This window comes from Oncorhynchus kisutch, linkage group LG27 (genome assembly GCF_002021735.2).
Source record: "Oncorhynchus kisutch isolate 150728-3 linkage group LG27, Okis_V2, whole genome shotgun sequence".
In the NCBI taxonomy this organism is placed as follows: domain Eukaryota; kingdom Metazoa; phylum Chordata; class Actinopteri; order Salmoniformes; family Salmonidae; genus Oncorhynchus; species Oncorhynchus kisutch.
In genome coordinates, this window is record NC_034200.2 from 10188443 (window position 1) to 10213358 (window position 24916).

The following is a 24916-nucleotide window of genomic DNA, read 5'->3' on the forward strand; positions in this document are numbered from 1 at the left end:
GGAGAGAGGAATACAGAGAGGGAGGGAGAGAGAGGAATACAGAGAGGGAGGGAGAGAGGGAGGGAGGGAGGAATACAGAGAGGGAGGGAGAGATGGGAGGTAAGAGGAATACAGAGAGGGAGGGAGAGAGGGAGGGAGAGAGGGAGAGAGGAATACAGAGAGGGAGGGAGAGAGGAATACAGAGAGGGAGGGAAGAGAGGAATACAGAGAGGAGGGAGAGAGGAGGAATACAGAGAGAGGGAGGGAGAGAGGAATACAGAGAGGGAGGGAGAAGAGAGGGAGGGAGAGAGAGGAATACAGAGAGGGAGGGAGAGAGAGGAATACAGAGAGGGAGGGAGAGAGAGGAATACAGAGAGGGAGGGAGAGAGAGAGAGAATCAGAGAGGGAGGGAGAGAGAGGAATACAGAGAGGGAGAGAGGAATACAGAGAGGGAGGGGAGAGAGAGGAATACAGAGAGGGAGAGAGGAATACAGAGAGGGAGGGAGAGAGAGGAATACAGAGAGGGAGAGAGGAATACAGAGAGGGAGGAGAGAGGAATACACGGAGGGAGAGAGGAGAGGAATACATAGAGGGAGGGAGAGAGGAATACAGAGAGGGGGAGAGAGAGGAATACAGAGGGAGGGAGAGAGGAATACAGAGAGGGAGAGAGGAATACAGAGAGGGAGGGAGAGAGGAATACAGAGGGAGGGAGAGAGGGAGGGAGAGAGGAATACAGAGAGGGAGGGCGGAGAGGAATACAGAGAGGGAGGGAGAGAGGAATACAGAGAGGGGAGAGAGAGGAATACAGAGGGAGGGAGAGAGGAATACAGAGAGGGAGAGAGGAATACAGAGAGGAGGGAGAGAGGAATACAGAGGAGGGAGAGAGGGAGGGAGAGAGGAATACAGAGAGGGAGGGAGAGAGGGAATACAGAGAGGGAGGGGAGAGAGGAATACAGAGAGGGAGGGAGAGAGGAATACAGAGAGGGAGGGAGAGAGGAATACAGAGAGGGAGGGAGAGAGAGGAATACAGAGAGGGAGGGAGAGAGAGGAATACAGAGGAGGAGGGAGAGAGAGGAATACAGAGAGGGAGAGAGAGAGAATACAGAGGGAGGAGAGCGAGGAATACAGAGAGGGAGAGAGGAATACAGAGGGAGGAGAGAGAGGAATACAGAGAGGGAGAGAGGAATACAGAGAGGGGAGAGAGGAATACAGAGGAGGGAGGGAGAGAGGAATACAGAGAGGGAGGGAGAGAGGAATACAGAGACGGGAGGGAGAGAGGAATACAGAGAGGGAGGGAGAGAGGAATACAGAGAGGGAGGGAGAGAGAGGAATACAGAGAGAGAGGGAGAGAGAGAGGAATACAGAGAGGGAGGGAAGAATACAGAGGGACGGAGGGAGGGAGGGAGGAATACAGAGGGAGGCAGAGAGAGGAATACAGAGGGAGAGGGAGAGAGAGGAATACAGAGTGAGGGAGAGAGGAATACAGAGAGGGAGGGAGAGAGAGGAATACAGAGAGGGGAGGGAGGAATACAAAGGGACGGAGGGAGGGAGGAATACAGAGAGGGAGGGAGGGAGAGAGGAATACAGAGAGGGAGGGAGAGAGGAATACAGAGAGGGAGGGAGAGAGGAATACAGAGAGAGAGGGAGAGAGGAATACAGAGGGAGGGAGAGAGGAATACAGAGAGGGAGGGAGGGAGGGAGGGAGAGAGAGAGAGAGGGAGGGAGGGAGAGAGAGGAATACAGAGAGAGAGGGAGGGAGGGAGAGAGAGGGAGAGAGGGGGGAGGGAGGAATACAGAGGGAGGGAGAGAGGAATACAGAGAGGGAGGTAAAGAGGAATACAGAGAGAGGGAGAGAGAGGAATACAGAGAGGGAGAGAGGGAGGGAGGGAGGGAGAGGAATACAGAGCGGGAGGGAGAGAGAGGAATACAGAGAGGGAGAGAGGAATACAGAGAGGGAGAGAGGAATACAGAGAGGGAGAGAGGAATACAGAGAGGGAGAGAGGAATACAGAGAGGGAGGCAGAGAGGAATACAGAGAGGGAGGGAGGGAGGAATACAGAGTGAGGGAGAGAGGAATACAGAGAGGGAGGGAGAAAGGAATACAGAGAGGGAGGGAGGAGGAATACAGAGAGGGAGGGAGGGAGGAATACAGAGGGACGGAGGGAGGGAGGAATACAGTGGGAGGGAGGAATACAGAGAGGGAGGGAGAGAGGAATACAGAGAGGGAGGGAGAGAGGAATACAGAGAGGGAGGGAGAGAGGGAGAGAGGAATACAGAGAGGGAGGGAGAGAGGAATAGAGAGAGGGAGGGAGAGAGGAATACAGAGGGAGGGAGGGAGGAATACAGAGAGGGAGGGAGAGAGGGAGGTAAAGAGGAATACAGAGAGGGAGGGAGAGAGGGAGGGAGAGAGGAATACAGAGGGAGGGAGGGAGGAATACAGAGGGAGGGAGAGAGGAATACAGAGAGGGAGAGAGAGAGGAATACAGAGAGGGAGGTAAAGAGGAATACAGAGAGAGGGAGAGAGAGGAATACAGAGAGAGGGAGAGAGAGGAATACAGAGAGAGGGAGAGAGAGGAATACAGAGAGAGAGGGAGAGAGGAATACAGAGGGAGAGGGAGAGAGGAATACAGAGAGGGAGGGAGGGAGGGAGAGAGGAATACAGAGGGAGGGAGGGAGGAATACAGAGGGAGGGAGGGAGGAATACAGAGTGAGGGAGAGAGTGAGGGAGAGAGGGAGGGAGGAATACAGAGGGAGGGAGAGAGGGAGGGAGGAATACAGAGGGAGGGAGGGAGGAATACAGAGTGAGGGAGAGAGGAATACAGAGAGGGTGGGAGGGAGGAATACAGAGTGAGGGAGAGAGGTATACAGAGGGAGGGAGGGAGGGAGGAATACAGAGGGAGGGAGAGAGGAATACAGAGAGGGAGGTAAAGAGGAATACAGAGAGGGAGGGAGAGAGGAATACAGAGAGGGAGGGTAAAGAGGAATACAGAGAGGGGGGGAGAGAGGAATACAGAGAGAGAGGGAGAGAGGAATACAGAGAGGGAGGGAGAGAGGAATACAGAGAGGGAGGGAGGGAGGAATACAGAGAGGGAGGGAGAGAGGGAGGTAAAGAGGAATACAGAGAGGGAGGGAGAGAGGGAGAGAGGAATACAGAGGGAGGGAGGGAGGAATACAGAGGGAGGGAGAGGAATACAGAGAGGGAGGTAAAGAGGAATACAGAGAGAGGGAGAGAGAGGAATACAGAGAGAGGGAGAGAGAGGAATACAGAGAGAGGAATACAGAGAGAGGGAGAGAGGAATACAGAGGGAGGGAGAGAGGAATACAGAGAGGGAGAGAGGGAGGGAGAGAGGGAGAGAGGAATACAGAGGGAGGGAGGGAGGAATACAGAGGGAGGGAGGGAGGAATACAGAGAGGGAGGGAGAGAGGAATACAGAGGGAGAGAGGAATACAGAGGGAGAGAGGAATACAGAGAGGGAGGTAAAGAGGAATACAGAGAGGGAGGGTAAAGAGGAATACAGAGAGGGAGGGAGGGAGGAATACAGAGTGAGGGAGAGAGGAATACAGAGGGAGGGAGGGAGGAATACGGAGGGGAGGGAGGAGGAATACAGAGGGAGGGAGAGAGAGAGGAATACAGAGAGGGAGGTAAAGAGGAATACAGAGAGGGAGGGAGAGAGAGGAATACAGAGAGGGAGGGAGAGAGAGGAATACAGAGAGGGAGGGAGAGAGAGGAATACAGAGAGGGAGAGAGGAATACAGAGGGAGAGAGGAATACAGAGGGAGAGAGGAATACAGAGAGGGAGAGAGGAATACAGAGGGAGGCAGAGAGAGGAATACAGAGAGGGAGAGAGGAATACAGAGAGGGAGGGAGGAATACAGAGAGGGAGGGAGGAATACAGAGAGGGAGAGAGGAATACAGAGAGGGAGGGAGGAATACAGATGGAGGGAGGGAGGAATACAGAGAGGGAGAGGAATACAGAGAGGGAGGCAGAGAGAGGAATACAGAGAGGGAGGGAGAGAGGAATACAGAGTGAGGGAGAGAGGAATACAGAGAGGGAGGGAGAGAGAGGAATACAGAGAGGGAGAGAGGAATACAGAGAGGGAGGGAGGAATACAGAGAGGGAGGGAGGAATACAGAGAGGGAGAGAGGAATACAGAGAGGGAGGGAGGAATACAGATGGAGGGAGGGGAGGAATACAGAGAGGGAGAGGAATACAGAGAGGGAGGCAGAGAGAGGAATACAGAGTGAGGGAGAGAGGAATACAGAGAGGGAGAGAGGAATACAGAGGAGAGAGGAATACAGAGGGAGAGAGGAATACAGAGAGGGAGAGAGGAATACAGAGGGAGGCAGAGAGAGGAATACAGAGAGGGAGAGAGGAATACAGAGAGGGAGGGAGGAATACAGAGAGGGAGGGAGGAATACAGAGAGGGAGAGAGGAATACAGAGAGGGAGGGAGGAATACAGATGGAGGGAGGGAGGAATACAGAGAGGGAGAGGAATACAGAGAGGGAGGCAGAGAGAGGAATACAGAGAGGGAGGGAGAGAGGAATACAGAGTGAGGGAGAGAGGAATACAGAGAGGGAGGGAGAGAGAGGAATACAGAGAGGGAGAGAGGAATACAGAGAGGGAGGGAGGAATACAGAGAGGGAGGGAGGAATACAGAGGCGGAGAGAGGAATACAGAGAGGCAGAGAGAGGAATACAGAGAGGCAGAGAGAGGAATACAGAGAGGGAGGCAGAGAGAGGAATACAGAGAGGGAGGCAGAGAGAGGAATACAGAGAGGGAGGGAGAGAGAGGAATACAGAGAGGGAGAGAGGAATACAGAGAGGGAGAGAGGAATACAGAGAGGGAGGGAGGAATACAGAGAGGAAGAGAGGAATACAGGGAGGGAGGAATACAGAGTGAGGGAGAGAGGAATACAGAGAGGGAGAGAGGAATACAGAGAGGGAGAGAGGAATACAGAGAGGGAGAGAGGAATACAGAGAGGGAGGGAGAGAGAGGAATACAGAGAGGGAGGGAGAGAGAGAGGAATACAGAGAGGGAGAGAGGAATACGGAGAGAGAGGAATACAGAGAGGGAGAGAGGAATACAGAGAGGGAGGGAGAGAGAGGAATACAGAGAGGGAGAGGGGAATACAGAGAGGGAGAGAGGAATACAGAGAGGGAGGCAGAGAGAGGAATACAGAGAGGGAGGCAGAGAGAGGAATACAGAGAGGGAGGCAGAGAGGAATACAGAGAGGGAGGCAGAGAGGAATACAGAGAGGGAGAGCGGAATACAGAGAGGGAGGGAGAGAGAGAGGAATACAGAGAGGGAGGGAGATAGGAATACAGAGAGGGAGGGAGAGAGGAATACAGAGAGGGAGGCAGAGAGGAATACAGAGAGGGAGGGAGAGAGGAATACAGAGAGGGAGGGAGAGAGAGGAATACAGAGAGGGAGGGAGAGAGGAATACAGAGAGGGAGGGAGAGAGGAATACAGAGAGGGAGGGAGAGAGGAATACAGAGAGGGAGGGAGAGAGGAATACAGAGAGGGAGGGAGAGAGGAATACAGAGAGGGAGGGAGGGAGGAATACAGAGAGGGAGAGAGGAATACAGAGAGGGAGAGAGGAATACAGAGAGGGAGGGAAGAATACAGAGGGAGGGAGGGAGGGAGGAATACAGAGTGAGGGAGAGAGGAATACAGAGAGGGAGAGAGGAATACAGAGAGGGAGAGAGGAATACAGAGAGGGAGGGAGAGAGAGAGGAATACAGAGAGGGAGAGAGGAATACGGAGAGAGAGGAATACAGAGCGGGAGAGAGGAATACAGAGAGGGAGGGAGAGAGAGGAATACAGAGAGGGAGAGAGGAATACAGAGAGATAGATAGAGAGAGCGTGAGAAAGAAAGTGTGTGAGAGAGGTAGAGCCTCCCAGAAGAGAGGGATGGTTAGGACAGCGTTGATTACAGAGACGGGACATTCCTATGGGAAGACTTCCTCTACTGATGAGTGTCATAAAACACTCTGTCACACACACACTGTCACCCCCATTTTCAAACACAAACTCTGTCACTCCCACATTCCGAACCACTCCCACTGCGATGACTTGGTCACCCCCTGGAAATGAAATAGGGGGAGAATAGAGATAGTAACGTAATTACTTCTAGAAGAGTTGTGAAAAAGTGAATGATTTCATGAATGTGTTGACAGCCATGGGGGTTGGGCATTCTGAATAAGTCAAACTGAGTATTGTCATGTCAATGCATGTGTTTTGTTTGTACTGGAATGAAAATTAATGGAATCTCATCCTCTCTCTGTAGCCTGCACGGTCGGTTTCAACAGAGCTGTGTCTACAGACAGAGCATGTTCCAAGTGTCCTCCGCACAGTCACTCAGAGAAGGAGGGGGCTGCTGTCTGTGACTGCAACCCGGGATACTACCGCTCTGAGAGCGACCCTGCATCTATGCCCTGCACACGTAAGAACACACACAACATTTCCCACCAGGGGGTCGATTAATCGATCAATCTATACATCTGTACTCTTTCTCCTCTCGGTTCCTCTTCTCTCTCTTTCCTCTGTCGTCCCTCTGTACTGATCTAATGACTTCTGACTAATCCACCATGTCCTGGACGGGAGATAAGGCATTGCGATCGAATGAATAGTCCTCAGGCTCAGTTACATGTCACTTTCAGTCCCTCTCTCTCCTTCTCGCTCTCTCTTTCTCTCTCTTTCATTCTCTCTCTCTCTCTCTCTCTCTGACTGAGACCTTGGTCTGTTTGTCATAAACTTAATTATGCCTATATACAGCACAGGGTTCAGCCAGTCAGCCTGAGAACACAGACAACACTCTCTCACACAAAAACATAACGAAAAACTGGAACACAGAGGAAAGTATATGTAACCACAACCACAATATATTTTCTAACTCAACCTCCCTGTCTTATGTATCCCAGAACCCCCATCTGCTCCGCAGCAGCTGATCTCCGAGGTCAACGAGACGTCAGTGGTTCTGGAGTGGAGCGCCCCCCTCAGGCTCGGAGGGAGAAGTGACATCAGCTACAGTGTGGACTGCCTGCTCTGCCACGGACCTGAGAGTCAAACCGGGAATCGAACTCAGATTGGGAGTCAACTTGGAGAAGCTGGTAGCCTTGCAGCTCTTAAGGGTCCTCTTGGGGCCCAGCTCTGCCTGCCCTGCAGTCAAGACGTCCTGTTCTCTCCCCAGCAGAGTGGCCTAAGGGCCACCAGGGTGTGTGTGAGCGAGCTACAGGCACACACACGCTACACCTTCACCATTCTCGCCCGCAACGGGGTCTCCCAGGGCCACAGTGCAGGGGCAGGACAGAGTGTGTCTGTCACTCTCACCACCAACCAGGCCGGTGAGTTTGTGTGAAGGAGTATGTAAGTAAGGAGGGGTGTGTGTGTGTGTGTGTGTGTGTGTGTGTGTGTGTGTGTGTGTGTGTGTGTGTGTGGCCAAGTACAGGCTGTGCATTGCATGGAGTGTGGGGGATGAGGGGAGTGTGTGTGAGAATGTCTGTGAAGCAGGTAGCCTTTAATTGGGGAATGTGAATTGGAAGAAGTGTATGTGCCTGCTGGTGTGTGTCTGTATATAGGGCCTTCAGAAAGTAATCATACCCTTTAAATTATTCCACATCTTGTTGTGTTACAGCCTGAATTCAACATTGATTAAATATATTTTTTCAATCTTCTTACACACAATACCCCATAAAGGCAAAGGTGAAATGTGTTTTTAGAAAATAAATGTTTTATTGGTAATGAAATACAGAACTATCACATTTACAAAATTATTCACACCACACCCCTTTGCTATGACACTCCAAATTGAGCTCAGGTGCATCCAATTTCCTTTTATCATCCTTTAGATGTCACTCCAACTTGATTGAAGTCCACGTGTGGCCAATTCAATTGTTTGGACGTGATTTAGAAAGAAATACACCTGTCTATATAAGATCCCACAGTTGTCAGAGCAGAAACTACACCGTGAAGTCAGTAGATCTCCGAGATAGAATTGTGATGAGAAGGGTATAAAACAATTTCTAGAGTGTTGAAAGTTTCCAAGAGCACAGTCTCCATCATTGGGAAATTGAAAAAATATGGAACTACTCAGACTCTGCCTAGATCTTGCCGGCCCGACTAAACCGAGCAACCGGGAAAGAAGGTCCTTGGTCAGGGAGGTGACCAAAGAACCCAATGACCACTCTGACAGAACGGCAGAGTTCCTTGGCTGAGATGGGAGAACCTGCCAGAAGTACAGCAGTCTCTACAGCACTTTACTAATCTGGGCCTTTTGCTAGAGTGGCCAGACAGAAGCCACTCCTGAGAAAGTCACATGACAGCACACCTTGCGTTTGCAAAAATGCACGTGAAAGACTCAAAGTATAAGGCAAAAGATTCTGTGGTTTGATGAGATAAAACACTTTGGCCTGAATACAAAGTGCTATGTCTGGATATAACCAGGCTCAGCTCATCACCCGTCTAACACCATCCCTACCGTGAAGCATGGTGGTGGCAGCATCATGCTATGTGGATGCTTTTCAGTGGCATGGACTGGGAGAAGGGTAAGGATACAGGGGACAATGAATGTACAATGACCCCTAGTATACAGCCAAAGCAAGGTTGGAATGGCTTCAGAACAAGAATGTGAAAGTCCTTGAGTGGCCCAGCCAAAGCCCAGACTTGAATCCCATGGAAAATCTGTGGAAAGACTTGAAGATTGCTATTCAGCGCCGATCCCCATCTAACATAGTAAAGCTTGAGAAAATCTGCAAGGAACAAATCCAGATGTGCAAAGCTGATACAGACATACCCAAGACGACTTAAAGCTGTAATAGCCGCCAAAGGTGCTTCTACAAAGTATTGATTCAGGCGTGTGAATAATTATGTAAAATTAGATGTTTAAAATTAGATAATTCTGTATTTCATTTTCAATACATTTGCATGTAATCCATTTTGAATTCGGGCAGTAACACAACAAAATGTGGAATAAGTTAAGGGGTGTGAATACATTCTGGAACAATACATGGGAGTTATGTGTCTGAGTGTGTTTGTCAAACTCTCAAGGAGTGACTTGTCTCGGTGACATAAACAGAATGCCACGGTCTTATTGGCTTATGCCACGGTGTGTACGTGTGTGTGTGTGTGTCGCGTGCGGGGAGAAAGTGTGTTGGTTTGATCACCTCTACATTTAGGAGGTCTGTAAAGTTGTTTCATTTGAGCTTCTACAGGGAGTGTGAGTCAGATGGAGTGTGTGCCTATGGAGTGTGTGCCTATGCAGTAAACCGTGTGGTTTACTGTGCGTGAACTGGAACACTGCCCACGACTCTATCTTTACAATGTCTTTGGCTGCATTTACACAGGAAGCCCAATTCTGATTTTGTTTTTCTTTCGGGAATTGACCTTTTGACCAATCACATCAGATCTTTTGACATCAGATCTTTTTCAGAGCTGATCTGATTGGTCAAAATATCAATGAGTGGAAGGGGAAAAAAGATCAGATGTCTAGGTAAACGCGGCCTCTGAGTCCCAGATAGTGGCAGACACACCTGCTCTGACTACCCGTGGGAAGTGTGTTGTCTCCCTGTGTAGCGTAGCGTAACCTACTGGGTGCTAAATGAGAAGGCTGGGAACTATTATTCAAAGGCAGAAACAGTGTTGTCATTCAATACTCATTCACTCTGAAATAACTATTTTCTGTCTTTAGTGAGTCACTGTGTCATTCTCTATGTCAGAGGGACTATCACAATAATACAGGGACATATGGGGAAGACTATATTAGAGGGATAGAAAGGGAAGGGACAGACATTAATGGAGGGATAGAAAGGAAGTGGGAAAGACAATGATAAAGGGATTGAAAGGATGTGGGAAAGACCATGATAAAGGGATAGAAAGGATATGGGAAAGACAATGATAAAGGGATTGAAAGGATGTGGGAAAGACAATGATAAAGGGATTGAAAGGATGTGGGAAAGACAATGATAAAGGGATAGAAAGGATGTGGGAAAGACAATGATAAAGGGATAGAAAGGATGTGGGAAAGACAATGATAAAGGGATAGAAAGGATGTGGGAAAGACAATGATAAAGGGATAGAAAGGATGTGGGAAAGACAATGATAAAGGGATAGAAAGGGAAGGGACAGACATTAATGGAGGGATAGAAAGGAAGTGGGAAAGACAATGATAAAGAGATAGAAAGGAAGTGGGAAAGACAATGATAAAGGTATAGAAAGGATGTGGGAAAGACAATGATAAAGGGATAGAAAGGAAGTGGGAAAGACAATGATAAAGGGATAGAAAGGATGTGGGAAAGACAATGATAAAGGGATAGAAAGGAAGTGGGAAAGACAATGATAAAGGGATAGAAAGGGAAGGGACATACATTAATGGAGGGATAGAAAGGAAGTGGGAAAGACAATGATAAAGGGATAGAAAGGAAGTGGGAAAGACAATGATAAAGGGATAGAAAGGAAGTGGGAAAGACAATGATAAAGGGATAGAAAGGAAAAGAGGCGAGAAAGGTCATGGCCTGTTCCAAAGAGAAAAAGGTGTCATCCAGGACTCAGCTGTGGTGAATTGGGTCATTGTGACTGCCATCAAACATTCGGGGAAATGTTTTTTTTATAACTCCAAATGTGGATTTGGATGAAAACCTGTCAATCCTGTAGCTTGAATAATGTTATTTGCGGATGTTATGCCATTGTGTCTTATACATTCTTATCTGGTAAACTATTCAAGAGATTCAATACACAAACATAAAAGCCATGATATATCTTGGGCTGTCCTAGTTCTTCAACTTGTTTACCTCTCTCACTCACTCAGCTCCCTCCCCAGTTACATCCATCCAGGCTGGTGATGTCACCAGGCATGGTGTGTCGTTGGCATGGCAACAGCCCGATCGTCCCAATGGGGTGATCCTGGAGTATGAGGTCAAGTACTACGAGAAGGTGAGATGCCTCGTGCGAACCGCGGTTTTAAAAAATAATAATAATTACACTCTTAGAAAAAAGGGTTCCAAAAGAGTTCTTCGGCTGTCCCCATAGGAGAACTCGTTTGTGTTCCAGGTAGAACCCTCTGTGGAAAGGGTTCTACAAGGAACCCAAAAGGATTCTATCCAGAACCAAAAGGGGTTCTTCAAATGGTTTTCCTATGGGGACAGCCAAAGAACCGTTTTAGGTTCTAGATACCACTATTTTTGATACCACTTAATTTTTTTGGAAACCTATAACTGGTGTGTGTGTTATGTGCATCCATGCATGTTTGTGAGTGTTCACATGCTATCTGCTTAAACTGGTATCAATAGACCTATAAAACAACCAATAAACAATCTTCAAAGCATTCCTTGTGTTTGACATGGAAAAAGAGGGAGGGAGACATGAAGGGAGAGACTACGAGATGCATTTTTTTGTTGTGGAGAGAGCAAGATGGGCGGGAGTGATTTGTAGTTGATTTGGAATTGTGTGGCTACAGTTTGTCCTTGCTTGTCTGGTTTTGTGATTATAGGCCTAGGGTCCACAGGGAGAGGTATTTCGCTCCAGAACCACACATTGTTCTGCGACTTCAAGTTACATTTTAGGATCATGACCTCATCCGTTACCCCTTATCTTTACACTTCCCAGTTAAAATGGGGAGCATTTAAGTTATGCTGTATCTTGGAAAGATTCATGTATATGGCCGCAGATTTCTGCTCATTAACAGATCCCTCCCCTCTTTCTCTCTTCCTGTCTCTCGTCCAATCAGGATCAGAAGGAGAGCTCCTACCGCATCATGAAGACGGCGTCTCGCAGTGCTGACATCACTGGGCTGAGTCCGCTCACTGTGTACTTGTATCAGGTGCGCGCTCGCACCGCCGCCGGATACGGAGAGTTCAGCGGCCCCTTGGAGTTTTCCACCAACTCAGGTAGAAGACATTCTAATGTATTCTATTCGGCAAGAGCAAGAGATATTGCATTTTTTGGGGGCGACCTGTTTTTACAGAAAACATCCTGGTTTGTAACCTTATGTCTCCTCCCACTGACAGATCCCTTGCCTCTGATTGGTGATGCCGCCAGCTCCACCCTGCTCCTGCTGTCAATCAGCGGAGGTGTGATTCTACTGCTCACCTCCACCGCAGTCTTCATTATCAGCCGCAGGTACAAACACATATGGCCTCAGAAGAACAAGCAACCGCTAAAACAAACACACACACACACACACACACAGAGATCACCTGGGGCTTTGGAGGGGGATTAAAGAGGAGACAGTATGTCCTTCTAAAGGTCTGATTGTTCACCTGGTAATCCCCTTGTCCCTGACTTATCATTAGTGTCTCCACAACAACACAGCCACTGTATCAGCTTCCCCCTGGCCTCCGAACACTCACACACAACCTCTCCCTTGAGGCCTCTTTTTACTGACAGTGGCTCTCAAGGTATGACACACCACACCGCTTAAAGACACAAAGGGTAGTGTTACAGACAGGTTCTGTAAGATAACACACCTTTCCTCCTATATTACCCGAGGCACTATTCTCTCTCCTTCCCACCCTCCATCCCCCTTCTCCTTCTTTCCCTCTACTCGCCTTGAATAACCCGTCTCTGCTTGGATTGGTCAAAGTAGCTGTCAATCACAGACATTGTGTGTGTGTTCCGTGCCACTCACCACTTCTTCCTCTGCCTTTCTTCTTTCAGGAGGGGCAAATACAGCCAAGCCAAGCAAGACTCCGAGGAGGAGAAACACCTAAACCCAGGTAAGACCGCACACGCACGCACGCACACACACACCTCATCCTATTCCACAAACATGTCGAACTCCTTTCCCCAACCCATCTCCTCCCCTTTCTCCATCTGTAGGTGTGAGGATATACGTGGACCCGTTCACCTATGAGGACCCAGACCAGGCAGTTCATGAGTTTGCCAAAGAAATTGACGCCACCTACATACACATAGAGAAGGTCATTGGCATTGGTAAGGGAGCCTGACACACACGCTCACAGTAAATCGTCAAGGTTTTGAAGGTGTGTGATGCTAATGCTGTGTTGTAGGTGAGTGTGGGGATGTGTGTAGTTATTTATACTGTGTGTGTTGTAGGTGAGTGTGGGGGAGTGTGTAGTTATTTATACTGTGTGTGTGTTGTAGGTGAGTGTGGGGGAGTGTGTAGTTATTTATACTGTGTGTGTGTTGTAGGTGAGTGTGGGGGAGTGTGTAGTTATTTATACTGTGTGTGTTGTAGGTGAGTGTGGGGGAGTGTGTAGTTATTTATACTGTGTGTGTGTTGTAGGTGAGTGTGGGGGAGTGTGTAGTTGTTTATACTGTGTGTTGTAGGTGAGTTTGGGGAAGTGTGTAGTTATTTATACTGTGTGTGTGTTGTAGGTGAGTTTGGGGAGGTGTGTAGTTATTTATACTGTGTGTGTGTAGGTGAGTGTGGGGGAGTGTGTAGTTATTTATACTGTGTGTGTGTGTGTAGGTGAGTGTGGGGGAGTGTGTAGTTATTTATACTGTGTGTGTTGTAGGTGAGTGTGGGGATGTGTGTAGTTATTTATACTGTGTGTGTTGTAGGTGAGTGTGGGGGAGTGTGTAGTTGTTTATACTGTGTGTTGTAGGTGAGTTTGGGGAAGTGTGTAGTTATTTATACTGTGTGTTGTAGGTGAGTTTGGGGAGGTGTGTAGTTATTTATACTGTGTGTTGTAGGTGAGTTTGGGGAAGTGTGTAGTTATTTATACTGTGTATGTGTGTGTTGTAGGTGAGTTTGGGGAGATGTGTAGTTATTTATACTGTGTGTGTTGTAGGTGAGTTTGGGGAGGTGTGTAGTTATTTATACTGTGTAATGTTGTAGGTGAGTTTGGGGAGGTGTGTAGTTATTTATACTGTGTAATGTTGTAGGTGAGTTTGGGGAGGTGTGTAGTTATTTATACTGTGTAATGTTGTAGGTGAGTTTGGGGAGGTGTGTAGTTATTTATACTGTGTATGTGTGTGTTGTAGGTGAGTTTGGGGAGGTGTGTAGTTATTTATACTGTGTATGTGTGTGTTGTAGGTGAGTGTGGGGGAGTGTGTAGTTATTTATACTGTGTAATGTTGTAGGTGAGTTTGGGGAAGTGTGTAGTTATTTATACTGTGTATGTGTGTGTTGTAGGTGAGTTTGGGGAGGTGTGTAGTTATTTATACTGTGTAATGTTGTAGGTGAGTTTGGGGAAGTGTGTAGTTATTTATACTGTGTATGTGTGTGTTGTAGGTGAGTTTGGGGAGGTGTGTAGTTATTTATACTGTGTAATGTTGTAGGTGAGTTTGGGGAAGTGTGTAGTTATTTATACTGTGTATGTGTGTGTTGTAGGTGAGTTTGGGGAAGTGTGTAGTTATTTATACTGTGTGTTGTAGGTGAGTTTGGGGAGATGTGTAGTTATTTATACTGTGTGTGTGTGTTGTAGATGAGTTTGTGGAAGTGTGTAGTTATTTATACTGTGTGTTGTAGGTGAGTTTGGGGAGATGTGTAGTTATTTATACTGTGTGTGTGTGTTGTAGATGAGTTTGTGGAAGTGTGTAGTTATTTATACTGTGTGTGTGTGTGTGTTGTAGGTGAGTGTGGGGGAGTGTGTAGTTATTTATACTGTGTGTTGTAGGTGAGTTTGGGGAGGTGTGTAGTTATTTATACTGTGTGTGTTGTAGGTGAGTGTGGGGGAGTGTGTAGTTATTTATACTGTGTGTGTTGTAGGTGAGTGTGGGGAAGTGTGTAGTTATTTATACTGTGTGTGTTGTAGGTGAGTGTGGGGGAGTGTGTAGTTATTTATACTGTGTGTGTTGTAGGTGAGTTTGGGGAGGTGTGTAGTTATTTATACTGTGTAATGTTGTAGGTGAGTTTGGGGAAGTGTGTAGTTATTTATACTGTGTATGTGTGTGTTGTAGGTGAGTTTGGGGAGATGTGTAGTTATTTATACTGTGTGTGTGTGTTGTAGATGAGTTTGTGGAAGTGTGTAGTTATTTATACTGTGTGTGTGTGTGTGTTGTAGGTGAGTTTGGGGAAGTGTGTAGTTATTTATGCTGTGTGTGTGTGTGTTGTAGGTGAGTTTGGGGAAGTGTGTAGTTATTTATGCTGTGTGTGTGTTGTAGGTGAGTTTGGGGAGGTGTGTAGTGGCCGTCTGCGTCTCCAGGGAAAGAGGGAGATCTACGTGGCCATAAAGAGTCTGAAGGCAGCATACTCTAACAAACAGAGGCAAGATTTCCTCTCTGAAGCCAGCATCATGGGACAGTTCGACCACCCAAACATCATCAGACTGGAGGGCGTGGTCACGCGATGTGAGTGATTGACAGCTACTTTGACCAATCCAAGCAGAGATTGACAGGTTCCATCTACATTTATAAAGATATAAAAATGCAGAGGACCCCGAAACTGATCCTTGTGGAACACCCCCCTGTCTTAATCGCTGCTTGTTTGTCTCCTGTGCAGGTAAACCAGTGATGATCATCACAGAGTACATGGAGAATGGATCTCTTGACGCCTTCCTCAGGGTAAGAGGTCCTAGTGTTTCTTGGAGCGTCAGGTAGCCTAGTGGTTAGAGCGTTGGACCAGTAACCAAAAGGTTGCTGGATCGAATCCCCGAGCTGACAAGGTGTAGCTCTGAACAAGGCAGTTAACTCACTGTTCCCCGGTAGGCTGTCATTGTAAATAAGAATTTGCTCTTAACTGACTTGCCAAGTTAAACAAAGATTAGAATTAAGTTCTATCTCTATGTCTTTGTACTGTGTGTTATATTCTAAAACAGCGGGGGTTTCAATTAAGACCTAGACAACCAGACGTTCCTTACTAGTCAGTGACCTGAATTCAGCCCTCCGTGGAGTGAGTTTGACACCTGTCCTAAAGTCTCTCTCTCTCTCTCCGTTAGAAACACGATGGTCATTTCACAGTGATCCAGTTGGTGGGCATGCTGCGTGGCATCGCGTCGGGCATGAAGTACCTGTCTGACATGAGCTACGTTCACCGAGACCTGGCCGCCCGCAACATCCTGGTCAACAGCAACCTGGTGTGCAAGGTGTCTGACTTCGGCCTGTCCCGAGTACTCCAAGAGGACCCTGAGAATGCCTACACCACACGGGTAAGAACACAGGGGTGAACATAGAACACTGACATGTCTATCTGGGGTAATGATTTCGTATGTGAGATAGGTTCATGTTTCATTGACTGTAAGATCACTCACCTTTGAACTATGGGTCCTTTGTGCTAGACTGTGGATTCAAATACAATTCTCTTCCCACAATTCTCTTCCCATGTGTTACAGGAGGTGACTGGGACGTACCACTCTCCAGGGGGGAAGATCCCCATTAGATGGACCTCTCCAGAGGCCATCGCCTACAGGAAGTTCACCCCATCCTCTGACACCTGGAGCTATGGCGTGGTCATGTGGGAGGTGATGTCCTATGGAGAGAGACCATATTGGGACATGAGTAACCAGGATGTAAGTGCGTTTTCTATGTAACGGATTTTCCCCTGAACGTGGAATCTTTTTTGTGTGGACTGAAGCAAAGTTAGATGGTTACAGTGCATTTGGAAAGTATTCAGAGCCCACTTTTCCCACATTTTGTTACGCTACAGCCTTATTCTAAAATTTGTTAAATCAGTCTACACACAATGCCCCATAATGGTAAAGTGAAAACAGGTTTTTAGAAATGTGTGCAAATGTATTCACTGTAGACAAAGTTAGTTAAACATCTTTCTCTATACCCTGTTCTCTCTCAATTCAATTTAAAGGCTTTATTGGCATGGGAAACATATGTTAACATTGCCAAAGCAAGTGAACTAGATCAAATCAAAGTTTATTTGTCACGTGCGCCGAGTACAACAGGTGTAGACCTTACAGTGAAATGCTTACTTACAGGCTCTAACCAATAGTGCAAAAAGGGTATTAGGTAAACAATAGTTAAGTAAAGAAATTCAACAACAGTAAAAAGACAGGCTATAGACAGTAGCGAGGCTATAAAAGTAGCGAGGCTACATACAGACACCGGTTAGTCAGGCTGATTGAGGTAGTATGAACATGTACAGTGGGGCAAAAAAGTATTTAGTCAGGCACTATTTGTGCAAGTTCTCCCACTTAAAAAGATGATAGAGGCCTGTAATTTTCATCATAGGTACACTTCAACTATGACAGACATAATAAGAAAAAAAATCCTGAAAATCACATTGTAGGATTTTTTATGAATTTATTTGCAAATTATGGTGGAAAATAAGTATTTGGTCAATGACAAAAGTTTATCTCAATACTTTGTTATATACCCTTTGTTGGCAATAACAGAGGTCAAACGTTTTCTGTAAGTCTTCACAAGGTTTTCACACACTGTTGCTGGTATTTTGGCCCATTCCTCCATGCAGATCTCCTCTAGAGCAGTGATGTTTTGGGGTTGTTGCTGGGCAACACGGACTTTCAACCAGGCAGTGATGCAACCAGGATGCTCTTGCAGCTGTAGAACCTTTTGAGGATCTCAGGACCCATGCCAAATCTTTTTAGTTTCCTGAGGGGGAATACGCTTACTCTTCACGACTGTCTTGGTGTGTTTGGACCATTCTAGTTTGTTGTTGATGTGAACACCAAGGAACTTAAAGCTCTCAACCTGCTCCACTACAGCCCCGTTGATGAGAATGGATGCGTGCTCAGTCCTCCTTTTCCTGTAGTCCACATCTCCTTAGTCTTGGTTACGTTGAGGGATAGGTTGTTGTCCTGGCACCACCCGGCCAGTTCTCTGACCACCTCCCTATAGGCTGTCTCATCGTTGTCGGTGATCAGGACTACCACTGTTGTGTCATCTGCAATGATGGTGTTGGAGTCGTGCCTGGCCATGCAGTCGTGGGTGAACAGGGAGTACTGGAGGGGACTGAGCACGCACCTCTGGGGAGCTCCAGTGTTGAGGATCAGCGTGGCAGATGTGTTGCTACCTACCCTCACCACCTGGGGGCAGCCGGTCAGGAAGTCCAGGATCCAGTTGCAGAGGGAGGTGTTTAGTCCCAGGATCCTTAGCTTAGTGATGAGCTTTGAGGGTACTATGGTTGAACGCTGAGCTGTAGTCAATGAATAGCATTCTCACATACGTAGGTGTTCCTTTTGTCCAGGTGGGAAAGGGCAGTGTAGAGTGCAATAGAGATTGCATAATCTGTTTGGGTGGTATGCAAATTGGAGTGGGTCTAGGGTTTCTGGGATAATGGTGTTGATGTGAGCCATTGCCAACTTTTCAAAGCACTTCATGGCTACGGACGGGAGTGATGCAGGTTGCCTTTATATTCTTGGGCACAGGGACTATGGTGGTCTGCTTGAAACAACATGTTGGTATTACAGACTCAATCAGGGACATGTTGAAAATGTCAGTGAAGGCACCTGGCAGTTGGTCATGCCTGGACATGCCTGGAGCACACGTCCTGGTAATCCGTCTGGCCCTGCAGCTTTGTGAATGTTGACCTGTTTAAAGGTCTTACTCACGTCGGCTACGGAGAGCGTGATCACACAGTCGTCCGGAACAGCTGATGCTCTCATTCATGCCTCAGTGTTGTTTGCCTTGAAGCGAGCATAGAAGTGATTTAGCTCTCTGGTAGACTCGTGTCACTGGGCAGCTCATGGCTGTGCTTCCCTTTGTAGTCTGTAATAGTTTGCAATCCCCGCCACATAAGATGAGCGTCAGAGCCGGTGTAGTATGATTCAATCTTAGTCCTGTATTGATGCTTTGCCTGTTTGATGGTTCATCGCAGGGCATAGCAGGATTAATTGTAAGCTTCCGGGTTAGAGTCATGCACCTTGAAAGCGGCAGCCCTACCCTTTAGCTCAGTGCGAATGTTTCCTGTAATCCATGGCTTCTGGTTGGGGTATGTACGTACAGTCACTGTGGGGACGATGTCCTCGATGCACTTATTGATAAATCCAGTGACTGATGTGGTGTACTCCTCAATGCCATCGGAAGAATCCCGGAACATGTTCCAGTCTGTGATATCAAAACAGTCCTGTAGTTTAGCATCTGCTTCATCTGACCACTTTTTTATAGACAGAGTCACTGGTGCTTCCTGCTTTAATTTTAGCTTGTAAGCAGGAATCAGAAGGATAGAGTTGTGGTCTGATTTACCAAATGGAGGGCGAGGGAGAGCTTTGTATGCATCTCTGTGTTTGGAGTACGGGTGATCTAGAATTGTTTTCCCTCTGGTTTTACATTTAACATGTTGATAGAAATTTGGTAGAACTGATTTAAGTTTCCCTGCATTAAAGTCTCCAGCCACTAGGAGCGCCGCTTCTGGGTGAGTGGTTTCCTGTTTGCTTATTTCCTTATACAGCTGACTGAGTGCGGTCTTAGTGCATGCATCTGTCTGTGGTGGTAAATAAACAGCCACGAAAAGTATAGCTGAGAATTCTCTAGGCAAGTAGTGTGGCCTGCAATTTATCACAATATACTCTACTTCAGGCGAGCAAAATCTAGAGACTTCCTTAGATTTCATGCACCAGCTGTTGTTTACAAATATGCACAGACCGGCCCCCCTCGTCTTACAGTGTGCTGTTCTATCTTGCCGGTGCAGCGTATGTCCCGCTAGCTGAATATCTATGTCGTCATTCAGCCACGATTCCGTGAAACATAGAATATTACAGTTTTTGATGTCCCGTTGGTAGGATATTCGTGATCGTACCTCGTCTAATTGGTTGTCCAATGATTGCACGTTGGCAAGTAGTATTGACGGTAACGGCAGCTTTCCCAGTCACTTTCTACGGGTCCTGACCAGGCATCCAGCTCTTTGTCCTCTGTACCTGCGTCGCTTCCTCTTTCAAATAACGGGGATGTCGGCCCTGTGGGGTGTTTGGAGAGTATCTTGTGCGTCGTCCTTGTTGTAGAAAAAATCTTTGTCTAATCCGAGGTGAGTGATCGCTGTCCTGATATCCAGAAGCTCTTTTTTTGCCGTAAGATACGGTGGCAGAAACATTATGTACAAAATAAGTTACAAATAACACGAAAAAAAACCCACATAATAGCACAATTGGTTGGGCGCCCGTAAAACTGCTGCCATTTCTTCCAGCGCCATTTTCCCTTAGTAAACAAAAGTGAGATAATCAATAAAAATGAACAGTAAACGTTACACTCACAAAAGTTGCAAAAGAAGAAAGAAATGACAAATGTCTCTCTCCCTCCCTCTCCCTTCCTCCCTCCCTCTCTCTCTCTCTCTCTCCCTCCCTCTCTCTCCAGGTGATAAAAGCAATAGATGAGGGCTACCGTCTGCCCCCGCCAATGGACTGTCCTGTGTGTCTACACCAGCTGATGTTAGACTGCTGGCAGACAGAGAGAACACACAGACCCAGCTTCACACAGATCCTCAACATGCTGGATAAACTCATCCGCAACCCGACCACCACTCTGAGGAGGACAGGAGGAGACAGGTACACACGGGGGACACAATGTCTTTCATTGCAAGCTCTTTCAATGTGTTTTTCCAGCATAACATTCACTCCCCATAACTACCTCAACCTCTGTCTTTATCTCTCTGTGCAGACCTGTTCCCAGTCTGTTGGAGCCTGTAGGAGGTCCAGAGTTTGTGTCAGTGTGGTCAGCAGAAGACTGTCTTCAGGCTATAGGGATGGGCATGTATAGAGACACGCTCACTACTGCTGGATACACCAGCCCTGACAGCCTGCTAACCCTCACACATCAGTGAGTCTCTCTCTAATCCCCCCCCCTCTCTATACATCACTATGGCTCTCTATTTCTCTGCTAACCCTCACACATCAGTGAGTCTCTCTCTCTCTGTATCTCTGTATCTCTCTCTCTCTCTCTCTCTCTCTAACCCCCCTCTCTATATATCACTATGGCTCTCTATTTCTCTCCCTCTATTCTCCCCCGCTCTCTCTTTCTCTCTCTCTTTCTTTCTGGGTGGGTACTCAGTCTTCTTAACTCTGAACATGTCTAATTTAATTATTCCATGTTTACAGGGATATGACCAGTATAGGAATTATCACACCATCACACCAGGACCAGATCCTTGCCAGTGTGCAGCAGGTATTGCTGTCCCACATGCAACAAATACAGGAACAGATGCCAGACAGTATGGTTCCCGTCTGAGCCAGTGAATGGATACAAAACTAAAACAATTTGTTTTTAATGAATTTTATTTACCTCATCCATGCACTTTAGAATGAGATTTTCACAAGGAATTACATCAACATACAAAAAACTACAACAGAAAATATGAACGGAAGAGAGAAAAGCAGCACTTTTATAAACCCTATAAACTTTGACCTTTGAACTATGACCTGAGGTTTGACCTGAGGCTGAAGAAGCTGCTGAAGATGGTTTCACTGCAACACTGAGGAAACAACGAGACATTTTGTCCCTTTTTTTGTTTACTTTTTGTACATACGTGTCCGTGTAAATAACATTTCATCTGCTCCTGATTTTTCTTTTTTTAAACATTTTTGTTGTTTTTGTTGATTTTGTGTCGTCCCGACTTGTCATACGCGAAACGTGTCTGTAGCTCATTCAGAGTGGTGCCATTGTTTTCAGTTTAGAAACTGTTTTCTCTCCTGTACACATTTCCAGACACCTCCAGTTTGCCTCATATGCATCTCAGGACTAGACTACCCATTTTTCTTTATACCAGAAGGACTCCAGCTCCCATTCCCACGAAGAAGTAATCCATCCATTGAGCTTTGTAGACAAGGACTAATGAGTGCTACAAATATTCACCAACAAAGACTTGTAAGTTAATAGTGAAGCATAGTTCGACAAATAAAAACAGGACAAATTGAATGTCGTCTGGAAGTCGAGAAACTTAATGGACGAGCTGATAGTGTCGTTCTGAAGCATCACTGTGTGTGTGTGTGTGTGTGTGTGTGTATGTGTGTGTCAGGGTTGGGGTCAAATCCATTTAAATTCCAGTCAATTCAGAAAATACAATGACATTCCAACTCCAATTCTCTTCCAATGCTTTTCAATCAGTAAAATGTTCAATTAGAATTGGGTTTACTTTCTGAATAGACTGGAATTGAAATGGAATTGACCTCAATCCTGGTGTGTGTGCTTGCCATTGAGGACTAGTTTGGGATATTCAAAGACAGAAATATGGGCAGGGGAGCGTTTTGTGATAGAATGTATGTGTGCCAATCTCTTGCTGGCTTTTTATTTAGGATGAGCACATTAACAACGGTATTAGCTAGTTTTATCTCGTCAACGATTAACATATACTCTAGGTATTACATGTCTTTGTAAAATGTTACTGTTTGGAAATACAATCAGGTGCATAAAGGATTTCATTCTATTTATCGTCTTCTTATTATCGAGGTTGTACATTGTGAAATAGGAATAATGTAAATGACTGAAATGGGTCATTTTTGTCTGAACTTCTTTTTGAAGCAGAAGCGGAAGAGTGTGTGCGACTGGGAAGTGTGTGTGTGTGTGTGTGTGTGTGTGTGTGTGTGCGTGCGACTGGGAAGTGTGTGTTCGGTGTGTGTGTGTAACTAAGGGAAGTGTGTGTTCGGTGTGTGTGTGTGTGTGTGTGCGACTGGGAAGTGTGTGTAACTAAGGGAAGTGTGTGTTCGTTGTGTGTGTGTGTGTGTGCGTGCGACTGGGAAGTGTGTGTTCGGTGTGTGTGTGTGTGTGTTCGGTGTGTGTGTGTGTAACTAAGGGAAGTGTGTGCACTGGTGTGGTCTGACCGGCAACAAAGCCAGGTGGATTAAAGTGAAGGGTGCTGGGAGGCATTCTGTTAAAACGTTCAGTGGTGTGGAGAGAGCCATCTGCTAAACACACACACACACACACTGTGACACACACGCAGCAGGAGAGAACTTCGGGCACACACACATGGACAGCATAGGTGAAGGACATCGGTAGCAGTACAACACAGATATGTCACTTTAGTAACGACATGTACTTGCACAAAAGCAAACCTCAATTTCACATTCAAATCAGGGATATTTGCTTTTTTGGATTAAATAAAATCCTTGCCAGCTGGAGACAACAGGCAAATCACCTTGGATACTCAGACATTCTACACCGGGGTTTTGCATATGATCTGAGAGAGACACACACACTCGCACCAACACAAAGCCGGCCTGTGGGTTAGGGGTGTGGGGCAGATATGCTGGGACAGTCTTTTTGAAGAGTTGATCCCGTTAATGGTGTTAGACACACTCCTCTCTCCCACAGACGAAACCCATCTAGGACAAAACCCACTCTGTCCTTATAGATTCATGTGCTCCCACTCTCCCACTCTAATAGAGTTTGAGGGAGACCGGAGCACGAAGATAGACACCCGTTCTTAATCGGAGGCTGCCACTGAAAAAAACATGTTAAGAGAACAGAATCTCTGTTCGGATGAATGCTTCAATTAAGAAATTCTCCCCTCTGTCTCTCGCGCGCTCTCCCTCTCTCTCTCCCGCTCTCTCTAGGGTGTCATTGTGGTCTTTTGGTCACTAGATTAGTGTGGTAATAGAACAGGCTAATCTCGGCTGGTCTTACACAGGGGGAGTGACCGTGGGGTGTCTTTAATAGCCAGCCAACCGTACCCTAATGTGTGTGTGACTGGGAGGAGAGAGACAGGGTTTAGACACACACACACACGCACACACAGTCGCATGCACGCACATACACACACACACACACACACAGCCAGGGTTTACATTTCTTTCAGGATTTCCATTTAAATGCATCACCTCATTGACCAACGCAATGCCAGAGGCATTCCCACGGTAACCCTGGTGTGCGTGTTTTGTGTGTGTACGTGCAAGCAAGTTTGCATGCCCACTGGTACTGGTAGAGAGGTGACAGGCAGTCCCCCCAGTGTAAAATAGCATACACTGACTATACAAAACATTAAGAACACATGCTCTTTCCGTGACATCGACAGGCCAGGTGAATCCAGGTGAAAGCTATGATCCCTTATTGATGTCACTTGTTAAATCCACTTCGAATCAGTGTAGATGAAGGGGAGGAGACAGATTAAAGAAGGATTTTGAAGCATTGAGACAAGTGAGACATGGATTGTGTATTTTAGTGCCTTTGAACAGGTACGAGTAGGTGCGAGGAGCACCGGTTTGTGTCAAGAATTGCTACCAGCCAACTTGACACAACTGTGGGAAGCATCCCTGTGGAACACCTGACACCCTGTAGAGTCCACGCCCCGACGAATTGAGGCCGTTCTGAGGGCAAAAAGGGGTGGAACTCAATATTAGGAGGGTGTTCCTAATGTTTTGTACACTCAGTGTATACAGAAACGCCTAGTCCCTCTTTTTATCTCCCTCTCTCACGCCATCCTGGTGTAGCCACCTGCCCAATTTGGCAACCTGTGCTCCCTTTATTACTGAAGCCACTGACTCGAGTCATGTGATCCACCTCTCCCGCTGCCAGTGGACAGATAACATCTGACAGACATTAAAAGCTGACTAATGAGTCTGAGACAGACATTAGCAGCCAATTAATGAGTCTGATGTGGCATCTTACCACAGCACCTTTCACCCTAAAAACTGTTCAGACAGTTGGGTAATAGCTCTATGACTTTTCTGCGGAATAGTTATCAGGAATACTTCAAATAGCCACAGCCATTTAATGGAGTCTTGTCAATGAAAGTAAGTGGCTGTAATGAAAACCAACAAACAGAGTCTCAGAGTGGAAATGCTGATCCTAATGAATACATTGACAGAGGGGACCTGATCCTAGATGGACCCCGAGTTGAGGAGTCCTGGTTTAAAGGTCATAGAGGGGTCGCTGAGGGCGTAGTTGTCCGGGTCAGGGGAGGAAGGGTGTGGTCTGCAGACCTACAATGTCTCTGTCATTGTCTATTCAGAATCTCCTTGGGGAATACCAGTGTGATTAACGCTAATCTTGCTCCTCTCTACGAAGCCTCCTCCCGCCGTTACAACATTACACTAGGACCACCAATTGCCAATCACATTTGCAGACTACAAGCCCCAGTCCCCAACCCCAAAAATATGATCTTTAAGATGCACGCATCTATGCACGCACATAGTGAAAGAG

General features: G+C 46.8%; 1 protein-coding gene across 1 annotated transcript in view; it reads left to right on the forward strand.

The window, feature by feature from the left end:
- Positions 1 to 22202, forward strand: part of LOC109872011 (ephrin type-A receptor 4) — a 37454-nt gene extending 15252 nt beyond the window's left edge. The window contains exons 5-18 of the mRNA XM_020463079.2: positions 6270 to 6425; positions 6904 to 7326; positions 10785 to 10909; positions 11703 to 11862; positions 11983 to 12094; positions 12632 to 12690; positions 12794 to 12907; positions 15044 to 15229; positions 15381 to 15442; positions 15817 to 16026; positions 16210 to 16386; positions 20138 to 20328; positions 20441 to 20599; positions 20878 to 22202. Of these exons, the coding sequence (XP_020318668.1) occupies positions 6270 to 6425; positions 6904 to 7326; positions 10785 to 10909; positions 11703 to 11862; positions 11983 to 12094; positions 12632 to 12690; positions 12794 to 12907; positions 15044 to 15229; positions 15381 to 15442; positions 15817 to 16026; positions 16210 to 16386; positions 20138 to 20328; positions 20441 to 20599; positions 20878 to 21007 (2264 nt within the window). The 3' untranslated portion in view covers positions 21008 to 22202. The remainder of the gene's footprint in view (positions 1 to 6269; positions 6426 to 6903; positions 7327 to 10784; positions 10910 to 11702; positions 11863 to 11982; positions 12095 to 12631; positions 12691 to 12793; positions 12908 to 15043; positions 15230 to 15380; positions 15443 to 15816; positions 16027 to 16209; positions 16387 to 20137; positions 20329 to 20440; positions 20600 to 20877) is intronic.
- The last annotated feature ends 2714 nt before the right edge of the window (positions 22203 to 24916 follow it).